The sequence below is a fragment of the Pholcus phalangioides genome, unplaced genomic scaffold (assembly GCF_987345545.1).
Source record: "Pholcus phalangioides strain wild (caught in Gottingen) unplaced genomic scaffold, Ppha-v1.0 ptg000008l_1, whole genome shotgun sequence".
In the NCBI taxonomy this organism is placed as follows: domain Eukaryota; kingdom Metazoa; phylum Arthropoda; class Arachnida; order Araneae; family Pholcidae; genus Pholcus; species Pholcus phalangioides.
In genome coordinates this window covers 58,711,568-58,738,590 of record NW_028301601.1, presented here as the reverse complement: position 1 = coordinate 58,738,590, position 27,023 = coordinate 58,711,568, and the positions used below count along the sequence as shown (strand labels likewise).

The 27,023-nt window shown below is 36.5% G+C and overlaps 1 protein-coding gene across 10 annotated transcripts in view; it reads left to right on the top strand.

The window, feature by feature from the left end:
- The window catches only part of LOC149084660 (disks large homolog 1-like), a 393,252-nt gene that overhangs the window by 360,205 nt on the left and 6,024 nt on the right, over positions 1-27,023 (top strand). For 9 of the 10 annotated variants that reach the window (XM_089235064.1, XM_089235062.1, XM_089235059.1 and 6 more), the window contains 10 exons: positions 6,917-7,016; positions 7,112-7,288; positions 9,033-9,105; positions 9,228-9,324; positions 11,689-11,733; positions 19,151-19,201; positions 20,319-20,420; positions 22,456-22,628; positions 24,197-24,306; positions 26,420-26,511. In XM_089235064.1, coding sequence (XP_089091190.1) covers positions 6,917-7,016; positions 7,112-7,288; positions 9,033-9,105; positions 9,228-9,324; positions 11,689-11,733; positions 19,151-19,201; positions 20,319-20,420; positions 22,456-22,628; positions 24,197-24,306; positions 26,420-26,511 — 1,020 coding nt within the window. The remainder of the gene's footprint in view (positions 1-6,916; positions 7,017-7,111; positions 7,289-9,032; positions 9,106-9,227; positions 9,325-11,688; positions 11,734-19,150; positions 19,202-20,318; positions 20,421-22,455; positions 22,629-24,196; positions 24,307-26,419; positions 26,512-27,023) is intronic. The other variant, XM_089235063.1, reaches the window with a different exon arrangement.

Genomic DNA, 27,023 nt, shown 5'->3' with positions numbered 1-27,023 from the left:
GGAGGATTTTATCCGTTTATAAGTTATCCCATTAAGAGGGACCGGCTGTATTTTCCAGTTTTATTTTTTCCCCTGTGAAATACATTTTAAATCACTGCAGATTTGCTGTAGCACCGTATGTCTCGCCAAGGTGTTTCGTTATAGAGCTCAGATCTTTATGACCTAAAGCCAGATTTTCCTAGGAGCAGGTTTTCACGCTGCCCGCGGCGCAAAAGATCTACTCCTGGGAAAACCTGGCTTAAAGCCGGGTTTTCCTAGGAATATGTTTTTTGCGCAGCATGAACCTAATTAGACTATTTCGCGCCGACAGAAACGCGCTACATAATCACGCTACGCGTTTGTGTTTTCCTAGCGAGGCGCATCAGATCAGGTTGGCTATATATAAAGTATATGACTTTGGCATCAGCTACTCTGTCGTCTGCCTGCTCCGGTTTGAAGGGGGAAGGAAAAGAAAACACACAAGAGTGAAGAGAATATCGGCAAAACCGCGGCGCACGACGCATTTGACTCCTCCAGAACAATACCTTCTAAAGCAGAAGAAGCTTGCTCTAGAAGGTGTTGTCCAGAAGCAGTCGACCAATCACGCCCGACGTAAAGCGCTGTCGTCAGGCGTATTGCGCTCTGTAGGAAAACAGTCATGCTGCTTCTGGGCGGTTAGGAACGCGGCGTTCAAGAGCGCGTTGTTAAAAACAGACACATTCTTGCGCGCGCTCTCTCCTGCACGAAAGAAGGACCCGTTCAGAATTGTGTGTGTAAAGGGAAGCGTGTGGCGAAATTCATACGCTTTTGCGTGGCGCGTGGACTTTCGGGGAAGCACAAAACTCCACGTTCCTGACCAAAGTTTTTTCCCTGTTGGCAGGTCGAAATCGGCTGACGTTTGCGCGGAAAAAATATAGATTTCAAAAGCTTATTATATATTACTACGTGGATTATTCGTTTTTTAAAAATAATTTCAATAATTATTTATCGAAATTACTGTTACAAATTTATGGTAATTTTTTATGCAATTAATAAGAAATTCAGAAATAAAATTTCTGTGATCGTTAATTTTGAATTTTTATTCGATTCGACTTTCATTTGTCATTTGACTTTAATTGCTGTAATTAGCTCTTAACTACATTTTCTGAATTTAGTTGTTTATCTACTTAATATTATAATTTTACCGAAATAAGAGAAAAAATAAGCTCTTTTTCTTCCATCTCACACACACAATTATTGACTCGGTGTGCACCCGATGTTTTTTTTAATACTACCAGCCAGAAAAATAGATAAAAAGCATTACAAAATTATTACATTGAAACCTCGCTACAACGATTCTCGATATAACGATAAATCCTCCTACAACGATTCTCGATATAACGATAAATCCTCCTACAACGATTCTCGATATAACGATAAATCCTTCTACAACGATATATCTTCAAAATTTTTTTGGAAATGTCTATATTCTAATGTTAAACTGCTGCCTCCCGATATAACGATAATCCCTCTACAACAATATTTTTTTCTTGGTCCGCTGAGTATCGTTATATCGAGGTTTCACTGCACTTTTTTTGAAATTATGGTGTTATTTTGTAGGGCTTTATTTCAGATATTTTTAAGAAATTCTTGATAAATTTCTCTCGGTTGTATTCATATCCTCAAAAAATCATTTCAGTTTAATGTTGTCGAGCATAATAACAATACAAAAAATAACAAATAAATTGAAGCATAATTTTTTTTTCAAATTTTTAAAACTCTAAATACCCGTGTCAAACATTCCGTTGTGTGTCATGTTATGACCAATAAAATTAAAAGTGTGAATAGCTATACGTTTTTTTAGTTGGATATTATTCATGATATTTAATGGTTTTTCGTTTTAAATGAAATCGGCGATAATCTTATAACATGAAACATCCCTTTTACTTGGTATTTTGAATATCACTTGACCTTGGACATCTTTTGTGATCTTATCATGAAAAAATACAGCACATTGTCCACTGAACACCTGCTATGAATGCAGGGTTGGCTGGATCTAGTGAATAGGGTGCTTCTTTTTAAACAGTATCATTGTTAACCTTCAGACATTCAGATAATGGAAGTTTTTTCCACAACCCTAAATCCCTTTTAAAGTTTTTTTCTAATGTGTTGAAGTCAAATTTAAATCAGATGTTCTTAACGTTTTTAGCAGCGACTTAAAAACATCAACTATGTGTTCCCCAGATCTATTTCCAATTTTAAAAATATGCTTATTGAATAAATTTCTAAATAATAAAATGGGTTTTTTTTCGAAATTTCTGTAGCCAGTGGTAGGCGTCTTAACGGGTGAGTGAACGGAAATGGAACGAGAATGCCAAATCAAAACGGGGCCCCAAATTATTGAAAGGCTTTCATCTATTCTGAATTTATTTCTTTTTCCACTTCTGGATTTTTATTAATTTTGGAATAATTTCTTTCATCAATTCTCGCACTATTTTGCATTAATTATGGATTTATGTACATACTTCTATCGTTAATTTCAAATTTTGAAACTGATCTTTCTTAAAATATTTATTTTCTATGAAAAAATTATTATTAAAATATTATTTTCTTTAAAAAGAAAAAACAGAACTTATGGGTTAAGAGCCCCTAGTTAAACTATTTTAAAATTTTCCCACACCCTGAGGGTAAATGAAAGCTTGTGAAGTTATCAAAATAATAATAGTAATTTAACATATCTATAAATCTGATATAATAATTTTTGTAGATAAAGGAATCAAATCAAAGTTCGAAAATTATTGCAATAACCTAATAAATGTAATTACGGCATTTGAAAAACTAATTTATCATTTCTTTAAAAAAACAATTCGTTGGAAAAAGGAAGAAAAATCGTCAAATAGACTCTGGAAAAAAAATTTCAATAAATATTATCGCTGAAAAAAATTATTTATATTGTATACATCTCTTTTTTTAGAACGATAATGAAGGAAGACGAGGGATTCGCCCCGTTTTTGCCTGTACGGTTGGTTTGCGTTTAGACGTACGATTTCGCGATTGAACGCTGGAATGACCAGTTCCTGCGCGCACTCCTAACCGCACACTTTTTTCGCCTTTACACGCACACTCTTGAAGGCGGTTCTGAAGTTGTTTACAGCTATCGCACGCGCAAAAGCGTACGTGTAAAGGGGCCTTTACTGGTGAGTGGACGGCGTGTCGCGCTGGGCGAATCACGTTGCGCATGGCACAAGAAACCTGCTCCTAGGAAAACCCGGCTTAAAGATGATGACTGATCGTTAAAAAAACTTTAAATTCAGGGGGGTTTTTTTTTACCTATCGGAAACGACATTTCATCTTTAGGTCAATCCTCGTCAGAAACTTTCCTGACATAACGGTACAACAGAAACGGCTACATGACCACAGAAAAAGATTGCTACCTCAGGGAGTCCCACATCAAGGGGTTAGCGCACGAACTTCTCGATGAGTATAAAAAAAGGCTGTCGTGTTCGGAATCGGCAATAAATTAATTGTAGGTACCGGTCTAATTAGCCCACGTGCGCAAAAAATGATCAAGATGATTTTTAGATCATAAAAATCCGAGCTCTATTTACAAGCAGTATTCCCTGATTTCGGCGGCATTTGGCAACTTTTTTGGCAAGTCATAGCGATGACTCGTATGTTCGATCCCAATTTTCCGTATTTTTCTAGTCAAAATGTGGTTATCTTAATTATGATTAAATAATTTATTATGCGCTCATCTATTTGATTGCTCCTGATATTTTTTGTCAGAAGAGCTTTATATAAAGTGTCAACCTCGGTTGTAACGACAAAATTTCGTCGTTATAACGGAGTATGATGGCTGTAATTGCAAACAAACAACCGGCCTCTGAGGGACATGCCATCATCAGAAGATCGCCATAGTAGCGTATGGTAGCTCAGAAAAACGTCCTGGAAGACGACTCGCCGGCAGAATTCAGCACTTGTTATAAGTCAGAGCGGCGGAACGAATTACCGACGATGCCATTGTAGAAGTTTCTAAAGCCTTTATAATTAAATTGAGAAATCTCCGACTTCATAATTATTGTATGCAACGGGACTCCCTCAATTCACTTCACATGTAAATGAATGCTTCATTTTTGTTCCGAATTAAACTTTACGTAATTGCCGTTACAACACAAAACAAAGATTCTTGGTCTCGCGGCCATTGTTGGGAGCCCTTCCCCTATTGTCAGATTCGGACGGCTTTAGTTCTTTTTAGAAAGAAACAGGGCGTTCTGTGTTAATACCCTTTGTAAGTAACGGATCGTCGTTGTCAGTGAGTCTTGCCTGTATGCACCTGCACGTGATAATTAGCGGGCTGCGGTCCATTAGTAGGAGCCACGCCGCTCATTAAGGTATTGACTGTGTCTGCTGCGTTTCTCGCGCTCTCTATCTTTTATATGGTTACACCCACAAAACACAAACACGTACAGTATATACGTAGGGATGGCAAAACACGTGCAAAAAGAAGAAGGCGTGCTATTATTTATTCTGCTCATTAGTAGAAATTGGTAAAATGGAGGGCAGAGGAGACAGTAAATTTCGTCTGTGGTTGCAATTTATTTCGTGCACAGCTGAAGTTGGCGTGTGCAAAAATTCAATATTTCCATGGGTGGATGGATTTTTGTTTCCCCTCTTCACATTTTCTGTCTAGTAGGGATCGATTCAGTGTAGGTCTCGATGTGGTCACAATGTGGTGTTTCATGTTCGAGAGAAGTGCTACTGCTACCATACCGCACGTGTTTTTTTTTACCTTGGGGGTCATTCAAGTATTACGTCAGCATCGGGGGTGGGGGGGGGGGTTCGGATTTGCTGACTTTTGATGACAAGGGGGGAATTTGAAGGTTGCTTACGTCATCAACCACCCCCTGTTTGAAGATATGAAATATTCTAAGCTGCTGACGAAATTTTGCTGACTGGGGTGGGGGGGGGGGTGGGTGGTGTCAGTGTTTTGCTGACAAAGGGAGGGAGGGGAGTCAAAAATGGCTGAAAATCTGCTTACGTAATACTTGAATGCCCCCCCCCCCCTTATTTCGGATTTGGTGTCCCTTCCAGAATGGAAAATAATTTTCCCTAATTATCTTTTGACCAATAACTTGTTTTTTCGCTCTTTCATCTCAGATTTGGCGCTCCAAGTGTGAGGGCCCAAGAGCCGCTCCCTGTATGCCGTGTACCTAACGTCACGTTTGTTTCAGAGGAATGTCTGTTACGTGGTTTAAAAAGTGTTCCCATCTGTCTTCCACATTGGATGTGTCAGATGCCTGAATTTTCGTGTTTACGCAAGTATCGTGTTGAAAGTCTGTCTGCTCTTTAGAGAGAGTAGATTTTAGGTGTTAGTTTTTGATAGAAGACTGACTCGCATTCACGCCTCAAAACCACAGAATACCAACTTTAGGTGGCCAGGTTGCCTCGAGTTTCAATCTTGAAGGGGGTGGCAAACAAAATAATGAAAACCACCACTATAAAATCATCGACTTCTTACTGTGGAGGAGGAAGAGATAAAATTAGGTTTGCACCACCCCTGACAAAATTGCTGAAACCCTTTTTTCTAATTACGGCCCAGGTCATGAGCACTCACAATCTACAGCAAAGGTACTCAACCTTTCGGAAAGTGCGGGCAGGGTCTCTTGATATCAAAAAGTGTCGTGGGCCACTAAAGTGATCTGGGACATCACCGATGCGGGTCACTTAAGTGGTATGGAACTGTGCCGGGGGTCTTTTGACTTATGTGGGAGCCTGCCACGGGTCACCTAAGCAGGGCCGCCCGCAACTGAATGCTTGGTTAGCCGGGGCAAGCACTCATTTTGGCGTCCCCTTGCAATGTTGAAAAAGAGGTTAAACGGTGCAATTCGACATTAGTGATCTGAACATTCACCGTAGTCATCGTTAAATGTGTCGAAAGTCACTTAAGTTGCTTGAAGCTGTGTCACTTAAGCAATCTGAAATGTGCTTAGTCCTTTTTTGCAAAATTAGGTTTGAGGTCACGGGCCACACGCACACATCAGATGACTTCGAGGCTCCACATTTGGCCAGTGGGCAATTGGTTGAGCATGTATGATCTACAGCAGCTTTTCTCAACCAATGGTTCGTGGACCAGAGCTGGTCCGAATTGATACATATGATAGGGATATCAGGCTGGGAATCTGAAGATCAAGGTTCGAATCCAGGTCGTTCATTTAATTTTCTGGCCTAACTCCTCGGGGTAAAGTGCTTATATCCCCCCATGGGACAGAGTCTGGGCCATGTCTGACTCTATAGAGGCGGTCCGCAACGATTTCATGAGTGGTCCGCAGGCAGACTCGATAATTTAATTCTCACTGAATGAGAAATTATTGAACCGTTGTAATTGATATTAGTAATATCCATATGGGTCCAATTAAAAATATACCTCCATATTTAACTTCACTGTACATTATCGAGGGAAATTGCGATCGTAAATGCGGGATATATCTAAATTTTGCAAAAAAATTCAATTTATTGTCTTAAATTCAATTTTCTTATTACACCGCTTCTAAAATCGCTGGTGGAAAGATGAAGGAAATATGGGCCTGCTACAAATCACAGCAAACGAAATTATATCACGAAAAAAATATTCAAATAACCTGATGACCATATTTCATTGAGAAAAATACAGTAAACTGGGATCTTAGAGTAAAATTCGGGACATAGGAATACGGGGAGGCCTACGGAAGTAGGCACAATCACTAAAATTTTTTTCGGCATTTTACTGGCCGTTGCATTCAAAAAGGTTGAGAAACGCTGATCTACGGCATCATTAGAAAAGCACCCGCACGAAAACTCAAATTTTATGATAATTCCAGACCACTTTAATGTCGGTTCATGAATGGAGTGATTGAATTGGCCGCATTTGTGTCACACATCATCACACAAAGTCACATATATTTATTTTTCTATCTCGCAGAGTACAATCGTTTCGAGGCGAAAATCCATGACCTCAGAGAGCAGATGCTGAACACGTCGGGCAGTTTGAGGACATCGCAAAAGAGGTCCTTATTCGTAAGGTGGGTCCCTCTATCTTCCCTCTCATTATTAAAAATGAAATCTCTGGCTAATATTAATTAGTATTATATATATATATTTACTTATTTTAATGCAGGGCTTTGTTCGATTACGACCCGTCTAAAGACAGCGGACTGCCGAGCAGAGGTCTTCCTTTCAAGTTCGGGGATGTGCTGCACGTCATCAACGCCAGCGACGACGAGTGGTGGCAGGCTAGGAAGATTCTACCCGATGGAGAAGAGGAGGGTATGGGTATCGTACCGAGCAAGAGAAGGTAATTGAAATTGCCAACTTAATTGAATTGCTTCACTTTCATACAGGTTGTGTACCACTGATTTAACCAAGCTCACTGCTGTCTCACTCGATACTCTGAAAAATATGATCGGTGCGAGTCAGAGCTGCCCTTAGGTGTGTGTGACAGGTATGGTCACACCGGGGCCCGCACTCTCGGTAGTAGAAGTAAAGAAAAATATAAATGTCTCAAAAAATACTTTTTTTTTTAGGAAATAAGGTTTTTGAGCTTCAACTGATTCCATTCTGGAATTTTCATCATTTCTAAAATTGCTTCTTTCATCAATATTCTGGAAATATTTCTTTCATTAATTCTACACTTTCATCTATTCTGAAGTTATCTTCGCTCAGTAATTCTGAAATTGGATTAATTCTGAAATTTTTCTTTCATTAATTCTGAAATTTTTCTTTCATTAATTCTGAAATTTTTCTTTCATTAATTCTGAAATTTTTCTTTCATTAATTCTGAAATTTTTCTTTCATTAATTCTGAAATTTTTCTTTCATTAATTCTTAAATTTTTCTTTCATTAATTCTGAAATTTTTCTTTCATTAATTCTGAAATTTTTCTTTCATTAATTCCGAAATTTTTCTTTCATTAATTCTGAAATTGAAATTTTTCTTTCATTAATTCTGAATTTTCATAAATTCTGGGATTTTTTTTTCTCCATTGGCTAATACTGGATTTTTATTGGTTCAAACCTGTGGGGCCACTTTGAAGAAAGGGCATTCAACACCATAGCAGGAGTCATAAACATTGACGGAAAAACAATAGGTCATGGTCTACAGACGAACATTTTTCCTCTTTACTGGTGGCTCTTCTGTAAGAGAGGGGAATAGAAAATTTAGAAAATGAAAACCATGGGAATTTTCAAAATAAATGCAAGAAATAGTTTCAGAATGAATAAGAGGAACAATTTCAGAGTAAATTAAAGTAATATGAAAGAAATAATTTAAGAATAAATGAAAGAAATGGTTTCATAATTTCAGAACAAATGAAAGAAATGATTTCAGAATAAATGAAAGAAATGGTTTCATAATTTCAGAACAAATGAAAGAAATGATTTCAGAATTGATAGAAATTCAGAATAAATGAAAGAAATAGTTTTGGAATCAGTAAAAATTCAGAACAAATGAAAGAAATTGTTTCAGAATAAATGAAAGAAATAATTTCAGAGTAAATGAAAGGAATAATTTTCAGAATAAATGAAAGAAATCATTTTCAGAATAAATGAAAGAAATAATTTCAGAGTAAATGAAAGGAATAATTTTCAGAATAAATGAAAGGAATAATTTTCAGAATAAATGAAAGAAATAGTTTTGGAATCGGTGAAAATTCAAAACAAATGAAAGAAATAGTTTCAGAATTGATGACAAAAGGGTAAATCTGCTCTGTATGGAGATGCAAGGTTGGTGTGTCCAGTCCTTGTGATCTTGGCAGAGCTAAGGATATGGGAGTGGACAAGATGGCCAGCCTACTTGTAACACTTCATATCAGGGACTCCTTCCTCAAAATGAAGATTACCATGAGATGATGTAATTCAAACTTAACATCACCCACATTGTGTCTTGCAAGAAAACGTTCTTGGTGCACTTTATATCTGCAGCCTTCTAGATAGAAAATTAAAAGAACTCCTCAATATATTTGATCGCAACTATGCTTAATAAGCTTTAAACTGAGTGTTGTATGCAGAAAGTTAATTGCACCTCCATTTCTTTCTTAATCAGGGTGGAAAGAAAAGAGAAAGCCAGATTAAAATCTGTCAAATTCCAGGGTAAAAGCAACGTCAATGATGGCAAGGTGAGTGAACGGAGGAACTTATTTTACGCTCCCCCCATGTATGCGATATGCGAGTTTTATCGTGAGTACTATTTGCATGTTTACATATTTGTTTTAACTACAAATGACGTTTTGATTTTCAGAACACCCTCGACAGGAAGAAAAAGAACTTTTCCTTTTCCAGAAAGTTCCCATTTATGAAGAGTAAAGACTATGCTGAAGATGGCAGTGATGTCGAGAGTGAGTTGTTTATTCTATTAAATTGTTCTTGTGACTTTTTCAAGCATTATCGCAATAGCCATAATAAGACTGGTGCTATATTCAGACACCCCTCCCACTGTTATATATTGAAATGATTATATATTTGGATTTACTCTAACAGAATGCAGAAATTTGGCACTGCTCATTGACTGGGACACCCTTCGCTTATTTCCTACATTATACATGAACAGTTAAGTCAGGGATCTTCAATGCATGACCCGTAATGACCAATGCATTTGGCCCTCTGAACATTTTTGTCGTGGCCCGCTGATCATTTTCAGAAAATGGTTGAAAACATTGAAAAATTATTGATTCTAGAATTAATGAAAGAAATAATTCTAGAATAAATGAAAGAAATAATTCTAGAATAAATGAAAGAAATAATTCTAGAATAAATGAAAGAAATAATTCTAGAATAAATGAAAGAAAAAATTCTAGAATAAATGAAAGAAATAATTCTAGAATAAATGAAAGAAATAATTCCAGAAAATAAAATAGTTCTATAATGAAGTAATTATAGAATAAATGAAAGATAATTCTAGAATAAATGAAAGATAATTCTAGAATAAATGAAAGATAATTCTAGAATAAATGAAAGATAATTCTAGAATAAATGAAAGATAATTCTAGAATAAATTGGTGAAAACACAGAATTATTCCAATAAATAATTCCAGATTGATGAAATAAATAATTCCAGATTGATGAAATAAATAATTCCAAAATTGGTAAAAAAAGTACCAAATAAATCAGAGAAATAATTTCGTAATTTCTGATAGAATTATTCCACAATCAATAAAATAATAATTGCATATTTATTGAAAGAAGTGATTTCAAGATGTATTAAAAAGGAAAATAATTTCAGAATTGTGAAAATTAGTAATTTCAGAATTTCAATTATTCTCAGAGCTAATTTAATCAGTAATTAATCATAAATTTTTCAGAATTAGTGGAACAGATTATTCCAGCACTAATCAAAATTGATAATTAATGAAAGAAATAATTTTAGAATAAATAAAAGTCTTCAATTATTTTTGTCCCTGTTTAACTTTGGGCCCCATTAGCTCCCTCTGTTAAGATGACACTAAATTACATATGTTGGTGGTGCTTCGCAGGAAATTTCAGTTTGGCTTGCAATGTCTGAAAGGTTGAAGATCCGTGAGTTAGGTAGCTCAAATTATTGCTTAATCGTGATCACTTCCACAAGAGAAGGTGAGCTCTAGCCATGAAAAACAACCTTGAATTTTGACACTGTACTGGAAAATCACTAAAAAGGGTCCATGAAAGTCTCTGCCCAACCACTCCATTCAACGAACAGAGAATAGAACATCAAAACCTATACGGAAACTTATGATGACATCAGTGATTATAAGATGCAATCCATAGATCATAAGAAATTTATATACAATAATAACTCTCGATAATCTGGCTGTGCAGTAGTCCAGCATTTTTAGGGTGGTTTTATTTGATCATAAAAGAGGAAAACATGTTTCTCCATATTTTGGGCAGAATTTTATATTATTTAAGAGAAGCTTATTCAACTAACTTCCACTAACCCTTTGATTTCAGCAATTTGACATCCCCTGGTCTGATATGTGCTGGATTATCGAGAGTCTACTGTATATGACAGGGATCATGTTAACACAAGGGCTCTTAAGCTTCTTCAGCGTTAACCCAAAATCAATAAGATCAGCTTCGCGACCCATGGGACTGTTTGTTTTCTGAAATTAGTGAAACCAGTGATGCATTAAGTGTATTTATAACAGGATTGCAAGTAGATTTGCGCAACTCATCTAGGAAGTCTCTGCAAATCAAGTTTGGTTCATGGCTCAAGAATCCCTGGCTGTAAGTGAATTCCTACGACAATTCTCAAAAGCCCTGCAAATTAAGTTTGGGTCCAGACCCATAGCTCAACAGCCCCTGAATGTTAGTGGATGTGAATGATCCATCTCGAAAGCCCTGTGACCCAAGTTTGAGTTGTTGCCCATATGTTTAGAACCCCTGTGTTAACATGAATCAAGGGATTTCTAACCTCTCCACATTTGTGGCTCATATTTTCATTTTGAAATGCCTTGATGTGCCCATGGTGCACTGATTTAGGATGATTATCCAGATTGTAACTTTGCACATCTTTCAATTCTATGGCTGATTTCGGGCCAAAACACCCTGGTTAGAAATCACTATGAATTATTAATTTGAATATTTTGTGATTTTTTTATGTCATTGATATTTCTTTATTATTATAAACATTTCATAATCTATCGATGTATAATACCTCTTTTTTTTCCCCCCTTGTTATGTTTTCTTCTCCTTTCCTACCTTCAATCCTACTCGTCTGCATGCAGAACTAAACGTTTCGAACACTAGTGATCCTGAAACCAGCAGCATCAGTAAGTACTACCGTAAGATCTAATGTATTCAAATGTCCACTCTTTTTTTGCCATCACTTCTTCTATGTTAAACAAATTTTACAATGTAGACCAGCATTATACAGTGTAAATAGATTGGAACTACGAATCATGCAAAATATAAAAGCCCATTACCTAATTTGTTTTTGATCTGAAAAAAAATTATCTGCATTTTCCCTCTCTTGCAGAACTTTTGATGTAATATTTAAATTCTAATGAACTCGTTAGCAGGTTGTCGCCAAGACCCATTGCTCAAAACTTTTTCTTGCTTTTACCCGGAAATAACTATATAACACATTATTTTTTGGACAATGAATTTGGACATTCATGTCAACTGCCTTAAAGTTGCTCATGCGCACTTTAGCACTTAATTGTTGGAACTTTTTCTGTATCAAATACCTCCTTAGGAACACTTACAGCATGTTTATTATACCTGTATAAATCTATAAGAGCTCTGCATACCTCTTGGACTGGAGAAACTGGAGAAACCGCGAGACACCCAGGCTCTGTCACAAGAACCTATGTAAGCACTTCGCCCCCCCCCCACCCCCGGAGGGGGGGGGAAATACCTCTTGGACTGTGTAAGAAGATTCTGTATATCCATGGAAATGAGAGTTGGTGACTTGCATATATAGACATAAGTAGGAAATGTGTGTACCCCACCCCCCCCCCCCAAAAAAAAAATATATATATGTAGGAAGATTGCATTCCCCAATTATATTAACGACTTGTTAACAACTTGACAACATTATTAGTTTTTTTTTTTTGGCAATGAATCTGGATATTTACACCAGATTCCTTTGCTAAAATTTTTTCATCTGCGTCATCTTAACCTTGCCCTTAGACAAAATAATATTTTAAGGTCCCCATCCTTCTCAAAGTATTCACCAACTAACTTCCACACTCTTGAAAATCATAGCACAAAATCTACGACTCCTGCGCTGGGTGAACCCAAGCATTAGACAGCCCTGTGTGTAGCTCTAGTCACTTAAAGGTTGGTAACAACTGATGTAGAGGTTTCATACCTTTCATGCTTCAAATACCTCCTTAGAAACACTTACATAAGGCTCATATACGCTTAGAAATCTGTAGGTTTGTTAGGTTTGTATACTCCAAGAAATGAGTAGGTGACTTGCGTATGCCTGGACGTGTGAGAAATGTGTGCAGGGCAGAGCCGTCTTAAGAGCATCATGGGCCCCTGGCCAAGTGATTTTTCCAAGGCCCTACCTAATAAATTTTCGAAAATTTCAACCAGTTCTAATTTCTGTGAGGCCCCTCTTCCCTTGAGGTGCCCGGGTAGGCCTATGCGTTAAGACGACACTGGTGCAGGGCCGCAATAACAGGGGAGCAGGTGAGTTTCGTGCCCCGTGCGCTGGACCAGAGGGGGCACAAATTTTATTCTCAAACCTCTCCTTCAGCATTACAATGGGGCACCAAAATGTGCACTTGCCCCGGGTGACCAAATATCTAGTTGCGGTCCTGAATGTGTGTACTCCAAAAAATATACGTAGGCTCTTTTGTTTTAACTATTGTGTGAATTGTTTCTCATGTATTCATGAATTACGTACCCTGAGGTATAAGCACTGGCTTTGAACCACAATCCTAGAATAGAATTATTTGCCACTGTCTTTTATTACTCTTTCTCACAAAAGCATTGGTTAAGAAAAGCTTGTGTAGACTAATGTATAAATATGTTTATACAAGCAATATGTTGAGCAATCTAATGAATGAATGTTGCTGTGTTTTTGCTCATATGGATGCCATGTTATTTTGAAATTAAGCAAGTTGTATGCAAAATATTTTCACATTTGTGTTCACTATCTGTGGTCTATACCAGTGTTTCCCAAAGTGAGCAATATCTCCTCCTGTAGGGGATGTAATGGTCCAGTGGGGTTGGTAGAGGCCATAGGGTTAGAATATGGTACTATGGGTGGGCTTAAGTTGGGAGGGATGGTGAGAAGATTTTTTTTTTGAAGGAGGTCAGGGGGCAATGGAACAAAAAGTTTAGGAAACAAGGTTCTACACATGTAATGGGCAAACCTTTTTAGAAGCTGGCTAAAAAACAAAAAGAAAAAATTCTGGCAGGCCGTTATATATTCTGACATTGATTCATAATTGGAATTCTTATGCTTGGAAATGAAGCAACTGAAAATGTATTGTATACTTTGAAGACTCCCTTGGTTTCATTGCAAATGAGCCTTTACAGCTGTGAGAAAATTAATAAGTATATTTTAATGACTTCATGCATATACAAAAGTTTTTAAATCCATTTAAAAAAAACACTAAATCAACTTTCTCTTCTTGCTTGAATGATTTTCTATTAAATACTGAGATTGAAAATGTCTATATTATTATTTTTAAATCTGTAGCTTGCCAGATACAACCTCTAAGCTGGCTTCATCTGGCCCACGGACTGTAGGTTGCCCATTACTAGCTCATACAATTACTAAACAACCTTCTTATATTGTGACATGTATCAAAGTCCTTCACATACCTTAAATTAAAATTATCCCACTCACGAATTTCATATGTGAAGTACAGGTCAATAATGATCAATTTATGCAACTTAAAAATAATATAATATATATCTTCATGGTTGAATGCAAAGTATCTACATCTGATTTTAATACTTATGCTGATTTTTTCCCCTCTTTATATGATGCATCCATAATTCTCATAGAAAAAAAAAATGTGCTCAATGAAAACATTCATTTTTTAATATTTCTAACTTCTAATTTTGATGGTAGATAGCAACACTTCAAACACATAATGCTCACACGTAAGGTTAGGATTCATCAATATAGTGTTTTACACAGCTTGTAGTGTCATTTGTTTTGGTCAATGGTTCCCAAACTTTTTGGAGAGCAATCCCCCCTCCCCCCCCCCCCGTTTTGAAAATAATTTCAGTTCGTGCCCCTTGGTTAAAAATTTAATCGATAGATGGTACCTCACCAGTACTATGATACTATTCCTAGGTGCATAATCAACTCTGCATTTTTCAAATTTTTTGTAAAATCAACTTTTTGATTGAGATGCGTGAAGATACGTCAGTGCTCATACTTGTGTGTGTATGCAGCGGATATATCAACCTGTGTCGGCGAACTAATGAAAGTTGAATGATTGTAGGGCTTCCTATCATTGAAATCTGCAACTACATGATTTCATTGAATCTTATAATTAAATTTTGACTGTCTTTACATGTGCCAGCACAGTAAAGATGCATGAATAATCCTTAAGTCCAGTAAAGGCATTTGAGTTAGCACCACCTAAAAGCTAATTGAAAAGTCAGTATACTGTCGACACTCGATATAATGACCTCCTTCGTCCCATCAAAAATGTCCATTATATTGGGAGGGTCGTTATATCAAAAATAAAACATATATTGTAGTCGTTTTACGAAAACATTCGGGACTTATCCTACTGATCATGATAATGAAATGGTCGCTTTAACATGGGTTCGCTATAATGAGTGTCAACTGCATATATACTACAATGCTTAATTTCTTCTCTGAATATGATACAGGAAAACCTTGATTATCAGGGCTAACAGTGGAAAAGGTGAACACAGAATCAAAAAACACAATTAAACTGCCAGGAGTAAAAAAAAATTATTATTAACATAACAAAATTGTGAAAAAAAGCACACGCATTTCATATTTTACTTGCTTAAAATGACCGTGCTGTACATACTCGCATTATCCATGCGAAAAAATTTAACATCTAATAAAAAATTACACTCATTGAACGATATCCCCACTATTAATATACCGAGTTTCATTGATGGCAGAAACTGTGATTACAGCAGAGCTTCGATTATCCAGGTTAATGTTGGGGAAGATGATCCTGTATAACTGAAAATCATGTACCTTCTTCAGTTGCAAAAAAGCAATACATTCCAACTAACTTTTCCTGCAATTGGCTGTAAATTTTCAAGTGCCGATCGCCCCAGGACAATGTCCGATTCTAATGCGTGCATATGGGGGCTTCCGTTTCAGTGCATTGAAATGGGAGTTCAGCTCTGAGAGAGAAGTGGGGGAGGGGAGGATTCTGTAAAAGAATGAAGTAAATCCAGTTCTACGAAATGGAAATGTTTGATCTTTTTTCATCACAACTTTCATAAAATCTTACACAACCAATGAAAAACAACACAAATAGAGAAAAGCTGGACATGAAATTGAATTTTTTTTTTATCATGGTTAATCTGGTTGCCTGTCAATCCACTCTCGAATAATCGAGGTTCTACTGCAACTTACATTAAGAAGACTCCCTGAGGAACCTCTAATACAGGAGCCCCTAGGGCCCTTCTACACCTTACATGCTCAACCCAACACCTATGGGCCAAAAGTAGCCTGAAACCAACCTTTTGTAAAAATGAACTGAATCCTTATTCGTAATAAGAGTAATTCCAGTAGTTTTAAATTCTATTGTAGATATAGCTATGTAAAAAAGATTATCCTGGTTTTGTGTTTCAAAATTTTCACATACAGTTGATAGTCGTTTTTATGAACCTGTACAGATGTGAAAAATAGTTTGTAAAATCAGAAGTTTGTTTATGCTAAATGCGTTTAAAGGAATAGTATATTGTTTGTGACCAGAGGATTAGTTCATAAAAACGTGCAGTCTGTAAATTAGAGGTTTGTAAAATTGAGCGTCGACTGAGTGTCTATAAAAAATCAAAAACAAAAAAAAATGGAACATTTCTTTCAATCGTGACTGGTTACTGAAAGCCAAATCACTCAAGCCGCCAGTGGCTCACTTCACGATTACTTAAGTGGCCTGCAGCATATTTCCAAATCATTTAAGCATCTCCTAGCACATTTGAGGAACAATTAAATGGCCTTCAACACGTTTCCCGACCAATGAAGTAGCCCAAATTTTTCAAAAGGTTGAGCATAGACACACTACACACTTGCTCTACACCATAGAGACATCACAATATTTATAAATCATAGAAGTTTATAATCTGTTGGGATATTAGAAATTTCAACGATGTTGCTAATATGTTGCCCTCTAGTAGCTCAAGTATGTACTTGGGTTATATTTATATTGTTCAATTTTTCCAACATTCTGCAGAAATCTGCTGATATGAACTGAAACAATAAGAATCATTTCATAAAAAAATATATAAAATTTTTACTTTAATCAAAATAAATTACCTGTTATTAATAATTTTAAATATTAATTTATTAATTTTATTTGCTGAATATCATGACTTTTGATTCAAAACATTCTTGAAGCTAATGTGATAGGCTGAGGACAGATCTCGGCATTGTTCACCAATATGTGACTAGATGTGTGATTCACACACCAAAATTCAATTTTACTCAAAGCTGTATTAAGCTCTTTAATACAGCTTTGATGTTACTCCTTCAAATTTCATGGTTTTTTTTTAAAATAGTTATTTCTCTCTTTTTCGTGGAAAAAATATAACCGCTTTCTACAAAAAACTACCCGTTTAAATTTTTGGACAGGAGTGAGATTACTCTTCAAAATTATTTTTTTGGGATAATACTGAGTCTCAACATAACATTATTCACATTCTGTATTCCATGCTTAGCGCCAATTGAATCATCATCTGAGTGAGTTCACAGCTATGGATTCTATTCATCTATCTATCGACATTTATCTAATCTACACTTTATAGCTGATACAATTTCGTATGACCTAAAAATTGTCATTGACACTAGATGCTGGGAAAATACTGTTAATGAGCCTTTACACCAGGTGAAGCATAAAATAAGTTGGCTTATTCAGAGAATGCTGCAGCTTTAACCAATACTGGGGTGAATGTCAAAAATTGTAGAAATACACTTACTGAGATCAGCAATTTTTGCAACAAAAAGTAGGTGGGGGGAAAATGTCTAGCAGAGGTTGCTTTCACTGCTGCTAGATAGAATAATGAAATCATATTCATGAGTCATGTTTTTTTAGCTAGAGGCGTACACTGCGGTGGGGGGGGGGGGGGGAATAGGGAATTATGTGGGGTAGGACATACCCCCAAAATAATCAAAAATAAATCAAAAATCAAATTATTTAATAAAATATTATTAAATATTATGAAAAATAGAAATATTGATGGAAAAAACTATGTTTGTACGATATTTTAATCGATTGCAGTTAATTTAAATGCTTTGCGATGGTCAAAGGCTTAAAATTTCTTTGGAAGAGATCCCTTGCACCTACTCCTTACATTGACACTGGAGAAACTGCGAGACACCCAGGCTCTGTCACAAGAAGCAACATACAAAGGTTGATGCTGCATATGCTGTTAGTTTCAGGGGGTTCTGTATAAAATTTGTATTATTTGACTATGGTCATCTGCAGTGTCATCTTAATGCATGGGCCCACCTGGGCATGGCCAGGCCTCAAGAGAGGAGGAGACTTCACAAAAATGAGAACTGCTTGAAATTTTCGAGAATTTGCCGGATAAGGGTTTCAGAAAAATTACTTGGCCTGAGAGCACACAATGCTTTTAAGATGGCCCTGTACACACCTGCGAGCATGAATGATCATGCACCAGATCCAGTACGCTCCCACCTGTTCTACCTCCCTAGAAATGAGTTTTTGCCGCAGGGAAAACCTCTGGCAACCTCTGGCCTCTCAATGTAAGGTTATCACTATGCCTACACAGCAGCCCTTTTGTATACTATTCTGTACATGTACCTCGTAAACATTTCTCTGAGGAATACCTAACAAATTGGTGTGCATCGGAAAGTTTTGTGTGTGGTCATAATCTAAATTTATATCAAAGTTACGAGTGTGTTGTGCTTAAGAAGTGATGCCGTCTTTCTTCCATGTTACAGGTAAAAATTGTAAATGCCAGAGTTTTGGTGTGATGCAAGTATCATGGCGAAGGGCTACTTGCTCTTTCTGGAGATACTTTCATAAATGAGAGATTAGCTCACATAGTCGTACCTCAAAATTGGAAAACCAACTTCAGCCACACACAACCATCACTGTGCCATCAGCTGAATTGTTGTTGCATACTACTACTACTGCTTAACTGTTTATGCACCTCGTATGCAATCCTCTGTAGAATTTTGTAATGATGCAGAAATATGTTGTATATGTGTGGCCTTAACATATGCATGTTGTGAGGGTTGTGCTTGTTTCGTGTTCTTGCTATTACTACCATCTAGCTTCTATATTTTGAAGTAAAGATGGTTAACTTATGGCACACTGCAGGACAAATTTGTTTTAGAAAAACACATAAAAACAAACGGCAAATCAAGATTTAAAAACTGAATTCTAGAAGAAAAAAAATGCCCTCGTTTGATTTTTCTGCACAAACTAATCCATTAATAGAGACCTTTAAATGAATAATTGACTGAAAAAATGTGTTAAAATAATCAAATGTATTTGTCATTGAGTAATTGTTAAATGCTTTTTGTATTTTCAGGAGGTACGGAAGAACCCGTTCTATCATATGAAGCTGTTGTACAGCAAGAAAGTAAGTTACTAATTTATAAAATATTGCCAATATATTGCAATTGATGAATTCAACTGTTAAATCAAAAACTGCTCAGCCAATAGAAAATATGGCGGTATAAGGGTTTCTGGCTCTGCTTTCGAGACTTGGTGGGGGAAATTCTGGCACTTGAATCATTCAATGGAAGAGACTCCCTACGAATTGAACCTCAATTTAATCTGTGATTTCAGGCCTAAATTTGACCAGCCATATTTTGTGCATTGTGTTGGTAAATGTCTCTGATTGAATTTTATTTATTTTGCTGTCATTGAAAATCGATTTAAATCTATGTTGTCAAGGGGTCCTCTAGGCACCTTAAAATAGGGGCTCCAGAACTCCTTGAATAACCTGATAATTTTCATATTTGCCTGCCCAGGGCCGTAACTAGGATTTTTGTTGCTCGGGGCAAACCTTATTCTGTTGTCCTCCCCACATCCCACGACTTTAAAATTTGATAATTTCATAACGTTGTTCTTTGTTCCCACCTAGAATTGTAGCGCCCCCCCCCCAAATTTTGCCCCTATTTAGTTTTGACCCAGGCCTGCCCTCACACGTTTTTGAAATTGTATCTGAATGTGCATGGCTCAGGGTCCTTTAGGGGCCTGGGCCCTCGATTTACATATCTATTTTTTATAGTCTCACACTTTTGCTTAAATACTTATACTTGTGCATATTACTTTGAATCTCGTATTTGAATGCATATTGCCAAAGGGTTCTCTAGGTACCCTAAAATAGGGGGGACTCCGAACTCGTATAACTGGATTCTCTTCATACATGTCTGACCTTCCACCTGATTTTTCTACCTGTACGTGAATGCGGATACATCAGTCCTTTGGGTCCTCTGACGGGCACCCCAATTTTATTTTTCTTTTTGTAACTCATAATTTTCTCCAGTACAACTATGCTCTCGTGACAATGAGCTTATATCGGGCAAGAGGCGGCGCCTGGTCGTGTTTGGTCTGTTCTGTCATTGAAAATATTAGTTAAGTAGGACTTTAAAAAATACTTGTCCATGTGTAACGCATTTGAAGAGTCAATATTACAAATTTACTCATCATATACACATAATCTTTCCTGTTTTTTTTTTTTTCGCACATAGTAAACTACACAAGACCTGTAATTATTCTTGGACCACTGAAAGACAGGATAAATGATGACTTGATATCGGAATATCCAGATAAGTTTGGAAGCTGTGTGCCTCGTAAGTACCTTATAATAGTAATTTTGTATTCAAATATCCAATACTATTCTGTCATTCTATACCTTACTAGAGTGCCGTTCTATACTTTAAATAACTTTGATAGGGTTGTAAATAAATTTGGAAACTTATAGTACACTAGCTATAATACCCGGCGTTGCCCGGGTTTTCTTCAATGAGGCTTTTTTGGATCACGTGATATCTCCCTCTCTTTTTCTTGAGGGACATACAAACCGTGTCCAAGTTAACCAATATGGCGACCTGCGCGATTCATGAAATAAACAAATATAGATTTACACAGAAACGTAGAAATGAATGTATATTTTTCTTTTTTGAAGGGGCGCTAGGTATTTCGATTCCCCCCCCCCTGAACTTCAAGTTCTGTCTGTTCCAGCTTCCAAAAATCCTTAGTTAAAGCTGTGGAATTTTTTCGATGCACTTTTCACGGGCTCATAACTAATTTTAAAATATCCTAACCCACATGAATTTATGCAAATAAATATCAAAAGAGACAATATGGAGACATTCATTTTTATACTTCAGAAAATATAAATGAAATCAATGATATTGCTCGAATATCCAACTCAAAAGTATAGGTTTGGCTAATTACTTCATATTTAATCTCCTGGGCTTCGTATATCTCTAAACGAACTCAATATTTCAAAAATCGAGAATTCAATACAATTTTTAAAATTATTGATGTGATAGAAAACCCCACTAAATTGCAGCATTTCTACAGTAAAATCGACAATTTTAGCACTGATTTCTATGAGAATCACCCTTTTCCTGACTCTCAAAGCGATGCTGATGATGATTATGACGTCTATTCAAAAAGCCTCATTACTGAGAGTATATTGAAAATGTGGCAAACCATTATAAAGGCATAAACTATTATACATATACTAACAGGATTAAGGAAGTGACAAACCGTTGTAAAGGCATATACACGTCTGAAACGCATTGCTAGGGAACCACGGTAACCAAAGTAAACGTTCGGAAAGTGATTGTTGAGGCCCGAAAACCATTGTTGCCGGACAGTTTTTTGCCCATTTGGGGCATTTGCCCTGGTCTGACGAAATTTTAAAGTAGCCTATCGTTCAAGTCGGGTCGCATTTGGTATATATGCAAAATTTGGCGACGATCGATCTAAAATTGTAGATTTGTATAGAGAACATACACACACACAGACACACAGACACACAGAAAATCAATTTTATATATATAGATATACTATATGTTCTACGAAAAGTGACTACATTTTCAGTAGAGAATGGTCCAATATTTTCTGTTGGAAATTTGTTGATATTCTCATTTGAGAAAGGTCTGCATAAACTGCAGATAACTGTGTATCATATTGAGGTGTCTTCAGAAAGATTATACCTTCTTTAGATGGGCAAATGCAGCAACTCGACATGGCATCAACTTTAAAAGTTGGTGGAAGTCCCCCAAAGAGATTTCCAACCATGTAGTCTCCAATAGCTTCAACCATTATTCAATGTCTGTACTCCAATCCTCATTGTGTAGCTATATAGCACCTTTGTCTAACCTGCAGGCACTTCATCAGCACCTGGGTTCTGTTGCCCATATGTTTGAGTAAGCTCCAGAAAATATGAATTTGGGAGACCTTCTTATATGTATTGGCCTTCAAAGCAGAAGCGTAGCAGGAAGGGGGTTATGGTTGATCACAGATAATTACTTATGATTCTGCTTCTGGCAGCATTCTAAAAAAGCAGTGTGAGGAAAAGACTCAAATATAAAATTCAGACAATTTTTGGGCCCTGGACACATGCCCCGTTTGCCATGTGAGAAACAGACACTGTCAGCACCTCTGAAATGTTGTGACACTGATTTTATTGATGAAATATTTACTATTTTACGGTACCACAATTCATCGCCCAGCACCCCCTATCTGTAAAAATCACGGGTTTAGATCAATTTCTGAATTGATAAAGATTTCACATAGTCCCGTGACTTTTGGTACTTTAGTGTAAATCTGCATGTAATGACTGCACATTGCTGACAATTTTGTTTCCTTTAGATACGACAAGGCCGAAGAGAGACTATGAAGTGGATGGAAGGGATTATCATTTTGTTGCATCAAGAGAGCAAATGGAGAGAGATATTCAGAATCACCTTTTCATTGAAGCAGGGCAATATAATGATAATTTGTATGGCACTAGCATAGCCTCTGTCAGGGAAGTCGCTGAAAAGGTCTGTGTGCATTATTTTGATTATTATTAATGCTTCCTACGTTACCATGCCTACTAATGATTGATGAGACCCCCCCCCCACCTCCTAAAAATTGGCAATGAGCAGTTCTAGTCCAAGCATTTTCTGTTGGTACCGTCTTGAACTTTAGTTGTTCCTCCTATCACTTGACAGAGACAGTGATACTAAAATTCTGAACAATCCCATCATATTCCTACACTGTGACTCTAGTAAATAAACTTTTGTTAGAAATTCCCCAAATTCCTGGGAGACTTTGCTGTCAAGCTATGCATTATCTTTATAATGACAACTGGAGGGTATTCTCTGTACCCTTTTTCCTCTGTCATCCCCCCAAAACTGATCCAAGTTACACTTCTGAACTCTGATATTAGGTCTGGACTTGTCCTGATCTGTTTCAATTCACCACCAATGACTGTTTGATTGGGTTGAAATCAAGACTCTGAGGGAGGGGGGGTGGCAACATTCCTTTCACATTCATGTCTTCATACCACTGTAGAACAGCTGCATTTTTGTCGAAGACAACAGTCAGTTGTGTAGTATTGCCATAGCACATGAATAATTGTCTAGAATGGGGTTTATCAACCAGGAGTCTTTGCAGAGATTTCAGGAGATCTGTGTGGTAGAATGAAATTACAATTGACCTATACTCTCTACATTATTGCATACTACTAGCTGTAATAGACGGTGCTGCCAAGGTTTTCTTCAATTAATGGGAGAATTGAAATAGTGGCAAACCATTATAAAAACATAAACTATTATGCATAGTACTGGCAGGGTTAAAGAAGGGGCAAACCATTGTAAAGGAATATAAATATGCCTGAAACGTATTGTATATAAATGTATTGTGTATACAAACATAATGATATGTCTGAAATGCATTGCTAGGGAACTACAGTAACCAAAGTAAACATTCCAAAAGTCATTGTTGACCCTCAGGAACCATTGTTGCCCGATAGTTTTTGGCCATTTACCCAACTCTGACAACTCTTTTAAAGTAGCCTATCATTCAAGTCGGGTCCTGTTTGGTATATAGGAAAAATTTGACTGCAATTGGTTGAAAATTTTAGATTTGTGTAGAGAATACACATGCAGACAGACAAAAAATCAATTATATATAGATTGTTCTGTTAAGGGAAGGGTCCCTGAATCTGACAGGGAGGGGTCTGTGGTCTTTCATCTTGTTGTCACAAAAGGTTAATACCCCCTGATCTACAATGTCATGTACCCAGGGGCATAGCCAGAAATTTCGTTCGTTCCAAAGTGATAGAACAATAAATTTGCCCATCTTTTTCCCATTTTTCGGTCATTTTCTCACATTTCGGGGGGGGGGGCAGACCCCCAAGTCCTCCCCCTTCACTACACCCTTGCATGTACCTATCTTACTGTTGTGACAGTGACAATAACTACCAGTAAAATCAGAGACTATACAAGCAGAAAGCATCTGCTAGACCAAAACTATGCACTGCTGATATATACAGAGGTCTGGTCAATTATCTGTGGGTAGTGTACAAAAATTCCTACTATCTCCTAACACACCAATATTTTCTCAGGGTAAACATTGCATCCTTGATGTCAGTGGTAATGCTATCAAGAGGTTGCAGATGGCAGCTTTACATCCTGTTGCTGTGTTCATCAAACCGAAATCAGTAGATTCAATAATGTAAGTTCATGTTTGTCTCTTTCCAATATTTTTTTTAAATATATTTTAACTGTACATTTGAAACACACACATACGACTTCATCGATTGCAGGAACAAATATTTTGTGTGCATGTAGGAATTATTTAACTGAGTATAACTAATTATACAAACTATTTTACGTATTAAGAGGTGAAAGCCAATTACAATCACAGAATTATTCCTCACATTTTTCAGTATTCGTGTGCTTGACGAGAGAGTGGTCAGTCTTTCTGGTGTTGCCAGAAGATTTTCTTCTTAAAGCCTGTAAGATATGTGAACCCTATACTCTCTGGGCATACTTGACCACAACACACTCAAAATGCTTTAAAAGCAGCAACATATCAAATTCAGAAAATTAAGGGTTTTTATATTCTATTCCAGTGCTTCTCAACCTATGGTCGATCCACAGCGATGGTATAGGTGGTCTGCAAGCAGACTTGATAAAATTAACTCTAATAAAATGTAATTCTAACTGAATGGAAAATTATTTAACCCTGGTAATTGATGTTGGGTTTTTTCCCCCCATATTGGGTCCAAATAAAAATTATACCTTCATCATACTTGGGTTCAACATACATCATCATGGGAAATGTCGAGGATGCGATAAATACGAAGTATAGCTAAATTTAGCAAAAAAATTCAATTTTCTAATTGCTGCAAGAGGTGGGGGATGAAGGAATGCTATACAAGTTGCAGCAAACAAAAATTTATGTCATGGAAAAAAATATTGAAATGATCGGATGACCATATTTCACTAAGGAAAAATATGTTGTACTGAGATCTTTAACAGGATAAAGTGCGGGGCATCATCAATTGATATCAAAAAACATTGCCAGCAGTAGGCACAATTACCAACTGTTATTAAAATTGCTGAAAAATTGTGAAAAAAATGTTGAACTTGAAAAATATGCAAGATGAATATTTATTGTCATAATTATCATAAGATAATTTATATAATATGAAAAAACTGTGTATTCATGACCTCAGTAAACATTACAACTTCAATGATTTTTGTATAAAAAATTGGAACACCGAAAATTAAAGGAATGATCGATAATGCAGGACACGTGTGGTCCCTCAAATTGTGTTAGACATTCTACTACTTCACACATCAACTCAGTCATACATTGCTGATCGTCAATTTCCAACCAGTAGAGTGACTCTCCCGGCCGACACAATAAATTATTAGCCCGAGTGGCGCCGTGATAAGATGCTCGTCTTCCACTATGAAGGTTACCATCAAGGTCCATGGGTTCAAATCCAGGCATAGAACGTTAGAAGTAAGTTCTTTACCTACCGAACCTGGGGCGACCACCGATGGATGGAGCCTTCATTTCCCACCCAACTCCTCTGGTTGGAAATTGCCGTATGGTGATACATAATCGGAGTTGGTGTGCGGTAAAGCAGTAGAGTTGGGTGTTAAATGGAAGCACTGTCTATATTGCCCCAGACTCTGTAGGGAAAGAACTCATTTCTAATGTTCTTGCACAGATTCGAACCTGTGAACCTTGATGGGAAGATGAGCATCTTACCACCAAACCAATAAGGGGGCTCAGACATTCCACTGGTCCTTTGATTCAGAAAGATTTAGAAACGCTGTTCTATTTGATACAATTGAGGACAGCAATACAATACACTTGAAACGTGTGGCTTTGTTGATTGCAAAAAGTAATACTTCATGTGCACATACGAATTATTTAACTGACCATAACTTCTGCAGATCAAAAACTTTTATAGTCTGAATTAGGACAGCCAAACTGGAACAACTGTTTTGTGTGATTTCTACACTCTTCATTATGGCAGAATCAATTGGAACAATAACATGTTTTCTAGATTCTCACACATATCTAGAAGTAAATGGTTTCACAAAACATGCAGAAGTAGATTTTTTGCTAAATTAACGCTCTTTCATCATTAATTATATCTGTTGGATAACATAATCCTTCCATAATTCCAATGCAACGTCATTGAAGCAACTTATTACTGTTTATGTGCAAATTTTATGTAAAACAAAGTAATTAACTCGATAAATTTCTCAGATGCAAGAATATAGAAAATTATCGACATTGCAAATAAACTATGTGTTGTTCACAGGGAAGTCAACAAAAGGATAACAGAAGAACAAGCAAAGAAAATGTATGACAGGTCGTTGAAATTAGAGCAAGAGTTTGCAGAATACTTTACAGGTAATTTCTCATTTACAATTTTGATATATAGTCCCTGCAGCTTATTATTACGACTACTTTTATCTTGATGAGTTTGATTTTATCAAGTGGCTAATTTTCTCAGCTGGCGACTCAAAAATTATAACATTTGAAGAGCAAATAACAAAATGTTGTATCTTTTTTAATGTAGACTTCAGGGGCTAGACTTGCGAAGGCACGCACCTCCCTAGAACATTTCAGTCATTATTAATTCAATTGAATTTGAGATTCTATACCATTTGATTAATTTTCAATGAAAAAATTTGTGGAAATCAGAAAAGAATTATTTTTGGAAGTCCTGATTTTAAAGAAAATGTCTATATTAATCTTGTAATGCTAATATTATTGTTAGAATATAATACATATTTTGAATTAGAATATGCAGGGTGCATAGCAAATGGGGGTTATGGCATTTTACTGGCAAACTGTTGATCCTTGAGGTTTAGTCAAATCCTGTTTTAATGAATATCTTGTTTTAATATGAACACTTTTCT